The 17,719-nt window shown below is 39.3% G+C and overlaps 1 protein-coding gene across 3 annotated transcripts in view; it reads right to left on the reverse strand.

The window, feature by feature from the left end:
* Positions 1 to 7,502: 7,502 nt before the first annotated feature.
* Positions 7,503 to 17,719, reverse strand: part of LOC135545889 (regulator of G-protein signaling 3-like) — an 82,821-nt gene continuing 72,604 nt past the window's right edge. For all 3 annotated transcript variants that reach the window (XM_064973865.1, XM_064973849.1, XM_064973856.1), the window contains one exon: positions 7,503 to 11,140. In XM_064973865.1, coding sequence (XP_064829937.1) covers positions 10,943 to 11,140 — 198 coding nt within the window. In that variant the 3' untranslated portion in view covers positions 7,503 to 10,942. The remainder of the gene's footprint in view (positions 11,141 to 17,719) is intronic.

Raw genomic sequence — 17,719 nt, forward strand, 5'->3', positions numbered from 1 at the left:
CCGTTCACAAAATGTTTAGTGTTAGGCTATAAAAACTGATTTTATCAAACAAAAGATCATTCATTGTGTAACAATGAGCTTTGGAATTGCAAACAGACGAAGATCGTCAAAGGTAAACAATTTATTTTAATGCAGTTTGTGATGTTACGCCTGTGCTGGTTGAAATATATATATATTTTTTATGGGGCTCTATCTTCAGATAATTGCATCGTATTCTTTCGCAGTAAATCCTTTTTAAAATCTGACAACGCAGTTGGATTATCAAGATTCTAGGCTTTCGATACATGTGAGACACTTGTATTTTCATGAATGTTTAATATGACTATTTATGTAGCGATCACCATATGTTGTGGAATTTCAGCCCGCTACAGGGTTCCGTGCTCAGAGGTTAGTGCAGCTGGTGGCCACACCAGATATTAACTGTTACTGTTGATTTTGACCCCCCCCCCCCTTTTGTTCATGGACACATTCTTACATTTCTGTTAGTCACATGTCTGTGGAACTTGTTCAGTTTTTCTCTGTTGTTGAATCTTATGTTCATACAAATATTTACACATGTTAAGTTTGCTGAAAATAAATGCAGTTGACAGTGAGAAGACGTTTTCTTTTTTTGCTGAGTTTAGTTGTATCGACTTCAAGTCTGAATGGCATTAATGAAGCCTATGGATTGAGTAGAATATAATAACTTTATTGTGCCAAGGATGCAAGTCCTATATACATGTACTGTAGTTATTACCACGCATGAGATCCCCACATTGTAGCCTGTACATTGAATATATTCACTGATCATGTACTCTTCCTTGGCAAGTAAAGGTGCGGTTCAGGTATGAACCTCTGTGAGACATTATTTTTCAGTCATATCCAATACCAGGTGTATCAAACTCCATTCTTTGAATGATGCTGTGTATGTATGTATGTATGTATGTATGTATGTATGTATGTATGTATGTATGTATGTATGTATGTATGTATGTATGTATGTATGTATGTATGTATGTATGTATGTATGTGTGTGTGTGTGTGTGTGTGTATGTATGTGTGTGTGTATGTATGTGTGTATGTGTATGTGTGTATGTATGTATGTATGTATGTGTGTATGTATGTGTGTATGTATGTATGTATGTATGTGTATGTGTGTATGTATGTATGTGTGTATGTATGTGTGTGTGTGTATGTATGTATGTATGTATGTATGTATGTATGTGTGTGTGTATGTGTATGTGTGTATGTGTATGTATGTATGTATGTATGTATGTATGTATGTATGTATGTATGTATGTATGTATGTATGTATGTATGTATGTATGTATGTATGTATGTATGTATGTATGTATGTATGTATGTATGTATGTATGTATGTATGTATGTATGTATGTATGTATGTATGTATGTTATACACTTCAACAGTGTTTACCACTCCTGGGCCATCAATGATTACACATTGTAACTATGCAATAGACTAGAAACATGATTTTAAATAAAGGGTTGTTTGTAATTCATATATACAGAAACAAACGGACACTATACATATCTAACTTTCTTCATCTGCATTAATCTGAGGACACAGGATGTATTCCAATGAAATACTTAATTTCAACCAGTGGATAATGTGAAATGCTTGATTGAAAGTTAATTATCCAGGTGTTATAAATACATTCATTATAAATATTATAGTTGTAATATTATATTATAAAACAAGTTCAATCTGTACTTAAATGCACAATGGTGTTCATTATAAAAAAAAGAGGAAGAAAGGAGGTGGGGAGTGGTGTGTAGAAGACAGGAAATAGAAAACAGAGAAGCAGGGAAGATTAATGAATTATAGTGCTACCATAATATTCTCTCAGTTCATCACAATTACATAGTGTCTCTAGCGGTGTCTCCTAACCAGCCCTGGGCTCCCAATCGGGACTGGCTTCCCCTCTCACATCAAAACATACCTGCAAACGAGAGACATGATTAAGCTTTGTTTTTTTTTATTCTAACATGGTCAGTCATCATAATCATCAGGAGGTGAAATGCAAAACTGACCTTGGATCATTAACTCTGGGACAACTGTATCTGTATTTCAATGTAAAGCATCTCTTTAATAATACTTCCTGTATAATCTAAGTACAATATCCCTTACAACAAAACATGATGACATTGGATAGATAGATGCATGTGACAATAGCAGGATCATATCAAGGATTACATCACAAATGAATACATAAATACCACTTGAAGCTTGATGATGACTTGATCATTTGAATCAGCTGTGTAGTGCTAAGGCAAAAACCAAATTGTGCACCCTTTTGAGTCCCCAGGACCAGGACTGAGAACCGCTGCTCTTCATTGGGACCTCTTAATCTGCAGACAGGCTCTCTGTATCTGAGGACAGAAAACCTCACAATAAATAGACTACACAAAAGTACCTGCTGTATCCAGAATAGCCTACTCACTTTGACAGCTAGGACTGCTATCCTTTCACACTCCTCCAAAAAATACAAATGTTTGCCATTATCACGGGTGGCACTGGGGGATGCTGGCCTTCTAGGCAGATTTGGAAAAGCCATATCTCAGACTGGCCAATAAAAAGAAAAGATTAAGATCGGCAAAAGAACAGACACTGGATAGAGGAACTCTGCCTAGAAGTTCAGCATCCTGGAGTCGCCTATTCACTGTTGACGTTGAAACTGGTGTTTTGCGGGTACTATTTAATGAAGCTGCCAGTTGAGGACTTGAGAAGCATCTGTTTCTCAAACTCGACACTCAAATGTACTTGTCCTCTTGCTCAGTTGTGCACCGGGGCCTCCCACTCCCTTTTCTGTTCTGTGAAGGAAGTGCTACACAGCGTTGTACGAGATATAGTTTCTTGGCAATTTCTTGCATGGATAGCCATCATTTCTCAGAACGAGAATAGACGAGTTTCATTAGTTATTTGTTTCTGGCCATTTGGAGCCTGTAAACGAACCCACAAATTCTGATGCTCCAGATACTCAACTAGTCTAAAGAAGGCCAGTTTTATTGCTGCTTTAAATCAGCACAACGTTTTCAGCTGTGCTAACACAATTGCAAAAGGGTTTTCTAATGATCAATTAGCTTTTTAAAATGATGAACTTGGATTATCTAACAACGTGCCATTGGAACACAGGAGTGATGGTTGCTGATAATGGGCCTCTGTACGTCTATGTAGGTATTTCATAAAAAATCTGCCGTTTCCAGCTACAATAATAATTTCAAACATTAACAATGTCTACTGTATTTCTGATCAATTTAATGTTATTCAATGGACAAAAAAAATTGTTTCTTTCAAAAACAAGGACATTTCAAAGTGACCCCAAACACTTTGAGCGGTAAAAAAAAAAATCCTGTTATCTTATTTTCCATAAATAGCTGTTAATATTTGTAGTAATGTAGGCAGTTAATGGAATGTTTACCTCTCACCAGTCTCGCCATTACCAAAATTACAGTATGACAAGCAATTATTATTTTAGCAAACAATTTTTGTGATTCATCCTTTATTTTCCCGAACATCTTTTACTCCCTCGCAATAGTTGTGGGATACATACACACACACACACTCAACCCCTTTCCCCCACAACAACCATAGACTCTAGATTCTCAACAGTTGCACCATCCCAGAGCCCAACTCAAAGGTCTTGATTTACAAATGGACATACAGTTGCAGCCTTATGAGTAAGGCCTGCAAATGGGGAGATTTGATTAAACATTGTCACGTCCTAGGTGGAAGTCAGATATACCCCCTTCGCCTGAAATACCCACACATGGTCCCCCGGTTTGACCATATTCCCAAGCATCTCTGTGCAGTCAGACCTTTGATTTTGTGCCACCAGGGCCACAATAATATTCCCCCTCTCTGAATGTCCGAGTGTGACCCCTCCCCATGTTGCCAGCACTGCCACTGCCTGGGTGGGGGCACCCCACCGGAATCCCCACCGGCTAGGTTCAAGGTCGTCAAGGTTCTCATTAGCAGCTTTTAGAATATCCTTGTATATTATGCTCTCCCATCAGGGGGCTCTGGCTTTGCAGGACCAACCCTGCAAGGCAGGCTCAGAATCTTGGGGGAAAGGGAAATCTTAACGCTACAGCATACAATGACATTCTAAACAATTCTGTGCTTCCATCTTTGTGGCAACAGTTTGGGGAAGGCCCTTTCCGGATTCAGCATGACAATGCACCCGTGCACAAAGCGAGGTCCACACAGAAATTATTTGTTGATCGGTGTGGAAGAACTTGACTCGCCTACACAGAGCACTGACCTCAACCTTATTGAACACCTTTGCGATGTAAGGGGTGACTGAAAAAGTTACATTTTTGTCGCCAGCCAGCAGTCAAATTGCAATATTGCAACACTGTGTATAGCTTCATGAAATGTTTGGCATAACCTGAGAAAAAAATAGGCCTACCAATAAACAAGTATCCATTAGTTAAAGCAAAGCATGCCCCGCCACCATAGGCTTTCCATCATTGATTTGATAGGCATGCGGGTGCATAAACATGTTACAATTTGTAGTACATCACTACATGTTGGGCGGCAGGGTAGCCTAGTGGTTAGAGTGTTGGACTAGTAACTGGAAGGTTGCAAGAATCCCCGAGCTGACAAGGTCATCTGTCATTCTGCCCCTGAACAAGGCAGTTAACCCACTGTTCCGAGGTGTCATTGAAAATAAGAATTTGTTCTTAACTGACTTGCCTAGTTAAATAAAGGTTAAATAAATAGTAGTTCACTTTGAGATTGTCTGTCTGGAATATGAGGTAAATGCATGGGGGGGGGGCATCATCTTTAAGGGGGGTGGGGGGCATCATCTTTAAGGACTTCTACTATTAGTAGAGTATCCAGACACTACTTTTTGCGATTTCACTTGATTTAGAGAAACTCGACTTCCTCATGCTTGTTCTGCAGTTTGTTCTGCAGTTGCAGTGGGGACAGAACTTGAACAAAGGTTCCAAAAACATCCAAATACGTCATTTTAGAAACAACACTCATGACTCATGACTCTCTCTCCTTGGTGAGGATCAAATGTGCCAGATCAACTGGCAATGGCTGACAGATAGCCATAACCCCCCCCCTCTCCCACAGGAGAGGAGAGGGGGAAGTTGGGACTGTTTTATTGCTTAACAATGGGTTGTAAATTTAGAACTTTTTGCCCTGCAGTATTGGGAAAGAAATTCCTTTGCTGCAGAGAGACTCTTGCTACCTAAAAACTCTAATGTCCAAATTTTGGACATTGGAACAGCATTTCTGCCATCCAAATGTTTGGAACGGTTGGTGGGGATCTAAAGAATAATCATGTTAGTGTTTTATTATTTTGTGATGTCATTAAGTATGGTATAACTAAATAACTATCTCTGAAGGTGTACACATTCTAGCTGAAGAACCCTTTTGGAACCCTTTTTTTCTAAGAGCGTAGTTTGCCAAAACCTATTCCCTCGAAGCGGGGAAAAAACACCAGTTGAACAGGAAACTGTGTCCTGCACGTCCTGACTTGAACTTGTTTCCACATCCGACCAGAGTGTAGGGTGCAGGCAGAGAGATCAATATCTCAGGGAAATGGTTGGCTAGATGGATAGTGGTCTGGAGGACACCCAATCCTCAGTTTGTGTGCTGTCTGCAAATAATATTCCTTGACCTTATGTCCTCAAGTTCAGGTAAATGTATATTTAAACCTCTCGTCTTTCCTAAACTTGTAGAAATACCTTTAAGTAATTGTTTAAGTGAATTGCATATTGCTGGCCATAAATTTGACCTGAAGTGGATATACAGTGAGTTCCAGAAGTATTGGGACAGTGACCGTGGCTTTCATTTGAAATGATAAAATGTGTATTAAAGTAGTAAAAAGTTGAATATTTTATCGTATATTCATAGCACACAATGACTACATCAAGCTTGTGACTCTACAAATTTGTTGGATGCATTTGCTGTTAGTTTTGGTTGTATTTCAGATTATTTTGGTAAATGATTGAGAAAGTTACATACATGATGAACATGTATCTACCGTCTTTGTTGTAGTCATTCCTATTGTATGATTGTCACTGCCCTCTATAGTGTTCTGTAGGTGACAGTACACATAGTCGCGTCCACCAGCTGGACCTATATGCAGGTGCAGTAGCAATTACTAAGCCCATAGGGCAGGAGGCTAGCTTCTGTTTCTGTAGCATTTAGCAGCTTAATGTGCCCCCTGGACAGGACAGTAGTCTAATGCAGGGACTTACCCTCAATCCATCTCCTTAATGCCAAGCAGAGAGGCATCAGGACCCATCTTTAAAGTATACCTCGACCTGGGATCGAACCTTCTAATCTTAGTGAGGGCACTAACCACAACTTCCAGTGTCCTTTGGACTGTGGAATAGCTTGACAGTTTATGCAATTAAATGATACGAGGCCATGTTATACTTGATTTTATTGTATTTTGGTATTGATAAAAACAAGACCAGTCTGACATGACAAGATTAAACTGACATTTTTATTAAATTTTTTGTCTAAAGCAACAGCCATTTCAGAGTACTTTATTTTGCCTAATGGTGGAGAACAAAAGTAACATTGTGGTCATACTGCATTGAAGTTAATGTTAACAATACATGAAATACAGTAAAACGATCAGTATTTCTCTTCGCATCCATTGAATAGGAACTGACAATTAAAATGATACAAGTTCAGAATCTACACTGCTCTTACCAGTCATTTTATTTGAACGTCTGATCTAAGCCCTTGGTTTGTGTTATCTACTAAGCTAACATGTTTTAAGATAGTCATACCATTTAGCTAAATAGCTTTTTAGGACCCCTGTAGGTATAAAATAATGAATTTGTCTTTTACTGTTTTAGCCCATAGAAAAACATTGATAAGATTCATAAATGGCAAAACAGCCCAAAAAGAAATCAAAAGGAATACGTTTTTGGAATGTCTGTCCTATAGTTTGAGTCAATAGTCACACGTAATAATAAGGAATTCCCCTCGACCACGCTCAAAAATTGGGAAAAACAAATATTTCCATTGTACAAGAGCCAACTCTGTCATTGATTTAGCAATGCTCCTACGTAGGAAAATGGAGCCTGTGAGAAGAGCCCTGTGGCTTCAGGCTATTCGGCGTAGGAGAGTGTTTAGTACAGTCAGTTTAACTCCACCCACAACTTGTATCTGTATAGTCAGTTTGTTTGTGTTGTTGGTCTTGGCTAGCTTAATGTTCCGGTCGTAGCACACACGCTCGCTCGAATGACTGCAAGCTTCGTCATTATATATATATATATATATCACTCACTTGTTTTACTGTACATCGCACACAAGCTAGGGGCGTCATCGGAAGGTAACCTGTGAAAATAGTACAACATGAATAGTGTATAAAAAGTGTCACAAACAAAGTGACTGAATATGGGTATAGATGTGTGTATGATTGATATATATATATATATATATATATATATTACACACACACACATCAATACTCATATTTAGTCACTTTGTTTATGGCACTTTTTTATACCCTATTCATGTTGTGCTATTTTCACAGGTTACCTTCCGATGACGCCCCTAAAGCTTGTGTGCGATGTACAGTAAAACAAGTGAGTGCTAAATGTTTATGAGAGTCTTATCTGTTGTTGGTGACTTAGTTTGTAGCTCAAACGGACTTCTGTGAGAAGACATCTTTGAAATTAAGACGTGGGTGTCAAAGTTCAGACGACATTGTCATGTTTGAGTCTCCTCTTTGATGGGGTCGTATGAGTTGCCAGCTCAAAAGGCTTGAGTTTTAAATATGATTTTGACAATTTTCTTGTCTGGATCCTCTCATGTGTAGAAAAACATAACATATGTTAGATTGTACATAGTGAATGCACTCTTATTAAGCAACGCGTCTTTATACATTTGCAGCATAAGTAACAAACCAGTTATTCTATAACTTCAGTCTCTCTTTTTCATATGACCCATTTGTTTGGTTAACATGTTTGTTTTTTCTCCTTGAGGATAAATGTTTCTCCTTAGGGGTCTCTAAAAGTCATATGTGCTGTGGATGTCATGAGCTTAATTATTGATGACAAATTGCTTTTCCATGTTATCGCTGTTTGTTACTTGTATGTAGTATATGAACCTCCCTAAAACAATTACTATTATATAAGATACTATAATACAAAAACGTACAGGGTAATATACTATTTCTCCTTTATACAGTACCTTCAGAAAGTATTTACAGCCCTTGAATCTTTACACATTCTGTTGCGTTATAGCCTGAATTTAAAATAGATTAAGTTAAGATACTTTTCGTTACTAGCCTACACATAATAGCCCATAATGTCAAAATTGTAATTATGTTTTAAAAAAATGTCTGGAGTCAAGTGTTCGACTCCTAAATAAATTCATGAGAAAAAGTTTGCTTAACAAGTCACATAAGTTGCATGGACTCTGTGCAATAATAGCGTTTAAAAACACACTTTATATATAGCTTACAGTTTATTCACCATTTGTCAGCACCTCTACATTAAAATCATTTTCTCTGGGTGTGTGCAGCAAATGCATTTTATTAGACAATAATAGCGTTTAACATGATTTTTTTGAATGACTACCTCATCTGTGTACACAACACATACAGATAATTTTCAGGCCCCTCAGTCGAGCAAGCAAAACAAATAAGAAATTGAATATCCCTTTGAGCATGGTGAAGTTATTAGTTACAGTTTGGATGGTGTATCAATACACCCAGTCACTACAAAGATACAGAAGTCCTTCCTAACTTGCTAGAGAGGAAGGAAACCATTCAGGGATTTCACAATGACGTCAATGGAGGAAACGGGTACAAATGTATCTATATCCACAGTAAAACGGGTCTTTTATCAACATAACCTGCTCAGCAAGGAAGAAGCCACTGCTCCAAAACCTCCATTAAAAAAGGGTTTGCAACTGCACATGGGGACAAAGAATGTACTTTTTTGGAGAAATATCCTTTGGTCTGATGAAACAAAAATAGAACTGTTTGGCCATGATGACCATTGTTATATTTGGATGAAAAAGGGGGAGGCTTGCAAGCTGAAGAACACCATCCCAACCGTGAAGCACGGGGTGGCAGCATCGTGCTGTGGAGGTGCTTTGCTGCAGGAGGGCCTGGTGCACTTCACAAAATAGATGGCATCATATGGAAGGGAAATTATGTGGATATATTGAAGCAACATCTCAAGTCATCAGTCAGGAAGTTAAAGCTTGGTGGCAAATGGGTCTTCCAAATGGACAATGACCCCCAGCATACTTCCAAAGTTGTGGCATAATGGCTTAACGACAACAAAGTCAAGGTATTGGAGTGGCCATCATAAAGCCCTGGCCTCAATCCCATAGAAAATGTGTGGGCAGAACTGAAAAATTCATGTGTGAGCAAGGATGCTGACAAACCTGACTCCGTTACACTAGCTCTGTCAGGAGGAATGGGCCAAAATTCACCCCACTTATTGTGGGAAGCTTGTGGAAGGCTACCCAAAATGTTTGACCCAAGTTAAACTATTTAAAGGCAATGCTGCCAAATACTAATTGAGTGTATGTAAACTTCTGACCCACTGGGAATGTGATGAAAGAAATAAAAGCTGAAAGAAATAATTCTCTCTACTATTATTCTGACATTTCACATTCTTAAAATAAAGTGGTGATCCTAACTGATCTTAGACAGGGAATTTTTACTAGGATTAAATGTCAGGAATTGTGAAAAGAAAAACTCAGTTAAAGTGTATTTGGCTAAGGTGTATATAAACTTCTGACTTCAACGCTATAGTTGTGGCTGCATCATGTTATGGGTATGCTTGTAATCGATAAGGACTGGGGAGTTTGCGCTAAGCACAGGCAAAATTTCAGAGGAAAACCTGGTTCAGTCTGCTTTCCGTCAAACACTGGACGATGAATTCACCTTTCAGCCAGACAATAACCAAAAACACAAGGCAAAATCTACACTGGAGTTGCTTACCAAGAAGATTGTGAAAGTTCCTGAGTGGCTGAGTTACAGTTTTGACTTAAAAATCTACTTAAATCTGTTTTCTAGCAATGATCAATAAACAATTTGACAGAACTTGCCTACTTTTGTAAAGAATGGCAAATGTTCCACAATCTAGGTGTAGAAAGCGCTTAGACTTACCCAGAAAGGCTCACAGCTGTAATCGCTTCCAAAGGTGATTCTAACAGGTATTGACTCAGGCAGTTGAATACTTATCTAATCAAGATATATTAGTGTTTAATTTTCCTTTTATATCTATATATATATTTGTACATATGTTTGAGTATTGTGTAAATTGTTGATAAAAAAATTACAATGAAATACATTTTAATCTCAAATGAGGAAAGGTTGTGTGAATAGTCTCTGAAGGCACACATTCATATTGCACTTAGTATCTGGATGCTGATGGTGAAGGTTTTCTGTAAGCAGTGGCAACCACCTTGTATTGCAGAGCTTCCAATGCTGAAATATTAAAAGATCATATAGGATTGCTTGTATAATGTTTTGGGGGGGGATTTCATTGCACCATGTTTGTTGATTGCACAACGGTTTGAATACACTGGAAGGCCTCTTGGCTATGTTGAACACCTCCTAGATATAGTGTATAGCATCTTCTAGTCTTTGGAATAGTGAAGTGTCAGAAATCTGCCTGTGTTACACACAGAAATAGAAGGCAGTGAAGATTTGGGCTATGCCACAAACAGGAAGGCCAATGAGGATATGGAAGCTGTATTTGTTCAAAACATTTTTTAAATTAACTCGTCAGAAACCAATGACCACAGAACCAGGTTGGGAAAATGCCCATGGAGAATCAGATGAGGTAAGTATATAACACTGACAAAAATAGTACCAAACCATAATCTAAACCAATTTAGACAACGTGAATGTCACCTGGGCACAGCTCTCCAATGTCCATCCCTCTAATGAACACAAACCAGGGCTCCAAGTCATCCAATGTCTTCAATCTCTCTTCCAATTCAGGGCAGATCTGGCACCATGGTGTTGAACCTCTTTTGGTTGGTCAAGTCCCTGTAGAGGTCCGAGCGCAGGAAGCGAGGGTACGGGTCCTTCTCCATGAGGCCATAGATCCTGTTCTGGGCCAGGTCAAAGGTCAATGCCGAGGTGCTCTGCAAGTTCTCCTTCGTGACCTCTCGGGTGTAGGAGTCCAGATTCACCTGTTATTGGAAGAAGGCTCTTAAAAGGGAGGAGCAGGAGCTACATACATTTATAAATGAATGATATATATACATTGATTTTTGTAGAATATAACATAAATGCCTCATGGGCGGAGTTCAACTGTTGTACCCCATCAGAACCCAAAATATAAGCTTGTTTTACTCCGTAAGCAAAGTAATGTAAACAAACACTGTATAGCCTCAAAACATGGTTAAAACTATACCTTTGCATCCATAGTTCGGTCTATGCATTTGAGTGGTTAGATTTCTCCAGGCCCATCCCTCAGCTTTTTAGCAAAACCGTCACTTTATTGTTTCAACCGCTGATTGCCACATTAAATATCACACCCTGCTAATGTTTCATATACTCCGGAGTGAGGTTTCCCCTAGGCACAACTCTCGGAGCAGCTTCCCTTCCCCCAATCCTAACCTTAAAGTGACTCCTTAATTGAAACAAATTGGTTACCCCGCCTCTGTTTTGGGAAAAAGCTGAGGGACAGGCCTGGAGAAATGTAACCACTCTCAAATGCATAGACTGACCATCCATCATATCAAAATTATAATTTGAACCATGTTTTGAGGCTATACACTTTGTTCACATGTACATTGTTTACAAACTTGAGTAAAAAAAGTATTTTGGTACAACAATTGAACTAAGCTCCTATATATCACTAATTTATACATCCAAAAATGGATGGAGTAACTAAGGATTCTAGATTTAAAGGATCAATGCAGCTGTTTTTATCTCACTATCAAATCATTTCTGGGTAAGAGTTAAATACTGTACCTTACTGTGATTTGTTTTCATTCAAAATGGTAAAGAAACAAAAATAGCTTCTTACCAAGAGCAATTTCTTAAGAAATAATTGTCTGGGAGTGGTCTGACCGGGGAAGGGAAAACGGAAAACTCCATTATTGGCAGAGAGGTTTGGAACTCTTTCTTATTGGTCTATTAAAGGGGAGGTTTACCTAAAATCCAACATTTCCCAAGTGATTCCATACACTGAAACTATGCTGTCCTCTCAGAAAATGTGTAGTTTTCCACCTAAAACGATTGCGATTATTTTATATCATTAATTTATGTGGCAGACTGCAACAGCAGAGCTCTCGTGGGGGAATCCCTTTACATAAATACTGCACGTAAGGCCCTTATTCACAATCAGAGGCAAGTTTTTGCATCATGCATAGTGTTACAGATTAGTTTTAAGAAGTAAACAACAACCTACAAACGTGTCTGACGCCGAAATACTTGTGAGTGATGGAAAAAACTAGTGGAGGCACGCTAATGTATCGTTGAATGGTACTTTTTATATTTTGTTCATGAATTTACAGTTTGACAAACAGACAGATAATGAAAACAAACAATATGGTACCCCCCAACCGAAGACAGAAAAACAAAAACAGAACACAACAGGAATTGGCAACGTGATTATGGATTATGCTCTATTAAAAATAATTACTTTGGATCAGGGTGGGTTGCAGGTTGTTACCCAACTTCATGTGAATGATAAGCCAAACCACTCGATTTCATCCCTACGTTATATCGGCATCGAACAGGTCACCCTCCCTAGGAGAGGGGGTGACCGCGACAATTTATTGTTAAAATGAGAGGCTGCCTGGATCTTTAATTTAAAGACCCTTGCTCCCTTCGGTCTTAACGTAGACTTTAATCTGAAGCCATTCTAGTGATTATTGTAAATGTTTGTAGGCCTATGTAGCCAAATTGTATCTATGATCGTATGCTATCCTTTCATGTTTTTGGTATGTTATTTTTACATCTGAGAATTAACCAATGATATCAGGCCACACCCGCCAATGATTACAGACACCTGTGTGTATCCTTTGACACTATATCAACTAGTCACCCCTGTGTTTATTCTTATACCCTGATGAGACATCTTGTCTGTCAACATTGGTTATTAGGTTATTACATTATTGCATCTGAGCTCCTAGAGTGTGCAGCTCTCCCTTTAATTTTTCAAGTGTTCTACTCCGCTCGCCAGCACCTCGCCTATAATAGGTTTGCGTTTCTTTCGCTTCTAAGCCAAAAAGGGCTGCTCATATCTTAACGTGCTGCTTGGAGAGCACTATGGTGTGTCCTCCATGGTAAGTCCTCTTGTGGTAAGACATTGGGTCCAGGAGTCCGGATTCCAGTCCCATCCTGCGTGGTAAATGCCATCCGAGCCAAATATCTATCGCCTTATGGGGTCTACACTGGTTTTCAGGAAGTGGAAGACTCCAAGGACTTGTGAATAGTCGAAGTTACAGGTAGAGTGCATTCAAAAAGTATTCAGATCCCTTGACTTTTTACACCTTTTGTTACAACCTTGTTCTAAAATTGATTACATTTTTAAAAATCAATCTACAAACAATACACTGTGATGAAAGTTATTTTTTTCAATGTTTGCAAATTTATTCAAAATAAAGAAACTGAAATATCACAATTACTTAAGTATTCAGCCCCTTTACTCAGTACTTTGTTGAAGCACCATTGGTTGCACAACTACTTCCATGTCTCTCCAGAGATGTTCGATCGGGTTCAAGTCCAGTCTGGCTGGGCCACTCCCGAAGCCACTCCTGCGTTGTCTTGGCTGAGGTCCTGAGTGCTCTGGAGCAGGTTTTCATCAAGGATCTCTCTATACTTTGCTCCTTTCAACTTTCCCTCGATCCTGACTAGTCTCCCAGTCTCTGCTGCTGAAAAACATCCCCACAGCATGATGCTGCCACCACCATGCTTCACCGTAGGGATGGTGCCAGTTTTCTTCCAGACGTGATGCTTGGCATTAAGGCCAAAGAGTTCAATTTTGGTTTCATCAGAGCAGAGAATGTTGTTTCTCATGGTCTGAGAGTCCTTAAGGTGCATTTAAAAAAAAACTCCAAGTGGGCTCTCATGTCCCTTTTACTGAGGAGTAGCTTCTGTCTTGTCACTCTGCCATAAAAGCCTGATTGGTGGAGTGCTGCAGATATTGTTGTCCTTCTGGAAAGTTCTCACATCTCCACAGAGGAACTCTGGAGCTCTATCAGAGTGACCATCGGATTCTTGGTCACCTACCTGAGAAAGGCCTTTCTCCCCCGATTGCTCAGTTTGCCCGGTCGGCCAGCTCTAGGAAGTGTCTTGGGGGTTCCAAACTTCTTCTATTTAAGAATGATGGAGGCCACTGTGTTCTTGGAACTTCAATTCTGCAGAAATGTTTTGGTACCCTTCCCCAGATTTGTGCCTCGACATAATCCTTTCTCTGAGCTCTATAAACAATTTCTTCAACCACATGGCCTGGTTTTTGCTCTGACATGTACTGCCAACTGTGGGACTCTATATAGACAGGTGGGTGCCTTTCCAAATCATGTCCAATCGATTGCATTGACCACAGGTGGACTCCAAGTTGTAGAAAGGATCTCAAGGATGATCAATGGTAACAGGATGCAACTGAGCTCGATTTCGTTTTTCATTTTTAATACATTCGCAAAAAAAGGTTAGGTACTGTGACTGCAAAAATAATTACAAATAAACACACCAGGTGGATCTTGGGCCAAGTTATTCCACGCAATCAATCAAAAGTATTTATAACAGCCTTTTTACGTCAGCATTAAGGGCTATACAGAAACCCAGCCTAAAACCCCAAACAGCAAGCCATGCATATGTAGATGGACGGTGGCTAGGAAAAACTCCCTAGAAAGGCAGGAACCTAGGACGAAACCTCAAGAGGAACAAGGCTCTGAGGGGTTGCCAGTCTTCTTCTGGCTGTGCCGGGTGGAGACAAGAGTACATTCCCATTTAATGCCAGGTTGTTCTAAAACGATTTTCAAACATTTATAGATGAGCAGGATAGTCACATAATAATCACAGCGGTTGTAGATGGTGCATCAGGTCAGTACCTCAGGAGTAAATGTCAGTTGGCTATACAGTTGCCTGACATGTAGTCATGCTAATACGCCATGGCTAGGCAACACATCAGGAAAAGGTGTGAAAATATACAGTTGACAACATCAACTCACATGGGTGCCAGAGGAGCTTGCTGTTGCTTGGTTCTTTGAGGCTAGAATCGCCGAGTGAGTTGGGGTCATTGACCTCTCAGTTATTTGTGACACAATGGTAGTCTGTTATATATATACACCATTGTAAACGTGAAAGGAATTGACAGTTGGTATAGTATGGGTTATATGCCAAATTATTATTATTGTGTATTGACAAAGCAAAACTTCCATCCTAACACAAGTATAATGTGATACCATGTTTGTAATATCTAATGAATGTTTGTTTTTTATGGCCATGGGGCTAAAAGTAATTATATTGTTAGGATACTCATGGCCGCTATCGACAGGGGAGGTGGAGGTTACGAATACACAATAGACCAGACTACATGCAACCAAATAGGCCTACCTGGGGCAATGTAGTTCACGCATTGCAAAACTGTCACACTCGTCTTTGTGCTTGTCTCCCCTCATTATCCCCTGTGTAAAACCTGTGTTCTCTGTTTGTCTATTGCCAGTTCGTTTCGTTCGTCAAGATTACCAGCGGTTTCCCTCTTGCTCCTGTCTTTTTCCTAGTTCTTGTTTCCCGGTTTCGACCATTCTGCCCCCCATACTGTACCTTTCTGGATTACTGACCTCTGCCTGCCCTTCTTGACCTGTCGTTTTTGCCTGCCCCCTGTTCGAGTAATAAACGTTTGTTACTTTGACACTGTCTGCATCTAGGTCTTCCCTAAAACATGATCTATACAGTTGTTAAAAGCATGAAATGTTAAATGAAAATAAACCATGGCTTGCACAACACACATCAGACATTGGAGATTCTGATTATGAAATAAGCGAGTAGACAAGTAATTAAAATGCAACAACCTTACATTTTAATCTGTCTGTTCTGCAGTGTTAGGTGACACAATTACTGTCTCATCTCTTCAAACCCCTTGTCATAAAGACAGGCCACACATGCTAACCGGTAGAGCGCCCAGGCCATATCTACATTATATGGTGCAATGGTTACAACACAATAAGATCAACTCAAACTGCAATGATTAGATTACCTACCACCAGATGCTCGCTTTGCCACTTTTCTCATAAGCGCCTCTGTATTTTGGCACGGTACCATATCCAGTCGATGGGAATACAAATCAAATGTTTATTTGTCAAATGTGCCGAATACAACAATGCAGAATAGAGAAGGAACCGTTGTTTGAGTTGTGTTTTTTGTTTTTGTATATATATCTCTTTCTTAGTCAATGAAGTGCAAGGCTATTACACACACTTAGATTGGCTGTAGGAGTGTATACATCGAATTTACAGTTTTTTTTTCATTGCTACGAGCCATCTACGAAAAAGTGACATTTTGTGTCGTCTTCCCTAGATTTCTTGCAGCCAGCGACCAAACTCCACCTTGCTCTTGATACCATCTTTGGATTTTCACTTTTCAGAAATAACTTCAGGTTAACTGGTTTTAACTTTTGCGCCAGCTCCTTCTCCCCATAAAACTCACACGGAAACTAAACCGGCTGCGCACATGCGCACATTTATTTGTCCCCCCACACCAAACGCGATCACGACACACATGTTAAAATATAAAAAACACAACCAATTACATTAATTTGGGGACAGGTCAAAAAGCATTAAACATTTATGGCAATTTAGCTCGCTAGTTTGCAATTGCTAGCTAATTTGCCCTATTTAGCTAGCTTGCTGTTGCTAGCTAATTTGTCCTGGAATATAAACATTGAGTTGTTATTTTACCTGAAATGCACAAGGTCCTCTACTCCAACATTTAATCCACACATAAAAACGGTCAACCGAATCATTTCTAGTCCTCTCTCCTCCCAGGCTTTTTCTTTGGACTTTATATTGCGATTGGCAACTTTCATAAATTAGGTGCATTATCGCCACCGACCTCGTTCGTCTTTCAGTCACCCACGTGGGTATAACCAATGAGGAAATGGCACGTGGGTACCTGCTTCTATAAACCAATGAGGAGATGTGAGAGGCAGGGCTTGCAGCATGATCTGCGTCACAAATAGAACTGACTTCTATTTTAGCCCTTGGCAACGCAGATGTTTGTTGGCGTGCGTGAGCAGTGTGGGTGCAATAATTGAATAATATATATATATATTTTTTTAATTGCAGCGCTCGCGCACTCGACGCGAGCTGTGTAGTCACCCTGTAAGAGTTTGCCTCATGAGAGTGCACATGCGCAGCTGTTAGCCACATCTGCTGCAGTCAGCCAAAAATAATATGAAATAATAGGTGGAAAAGTACACATCTTCTGAATCAAAACCGATAGTAGGTGTATATATACAGTACCAGTTAAAAGTTTAAAAACACCTACTCATTCAAGGGTTTTTCTATATTTTTACTATTTTCTACATTGTAGGATAATAGTTAAAACAAACTATGAAGTAACACATATGGAATCATGTAGTAACCAAAAAAGTTATAAAATAATATATTTTATAGTTGAGATTCTTCAAAGTAGCCATCCTTTACCTTGATGACAGCTTTGCAAACTCTTGGCATTCTCTCAACCAGCTTCATGAGGAATGATTGTCCAACAGTCAAAGTAGTTCCCACATAATGCTGAGCACTTGTTGGCTGCTT

Source organism: Oncorhynchus masou, chromosome 1, assembly GCF_036934945.1.
Source record: "Oncorhynchus masou masou isolate Uvic2021 chromosome 1, UVic_Omas_1.1, whole genome shotgun sequence".
NCBI classification, from domain to species: domain Eukaryota; kingdom Metazoa; phylum Chordata; class Actinopteri; order Salmoniformes; family Salmonidae; genus Oncorhynchus; species Oncorhynchus masou.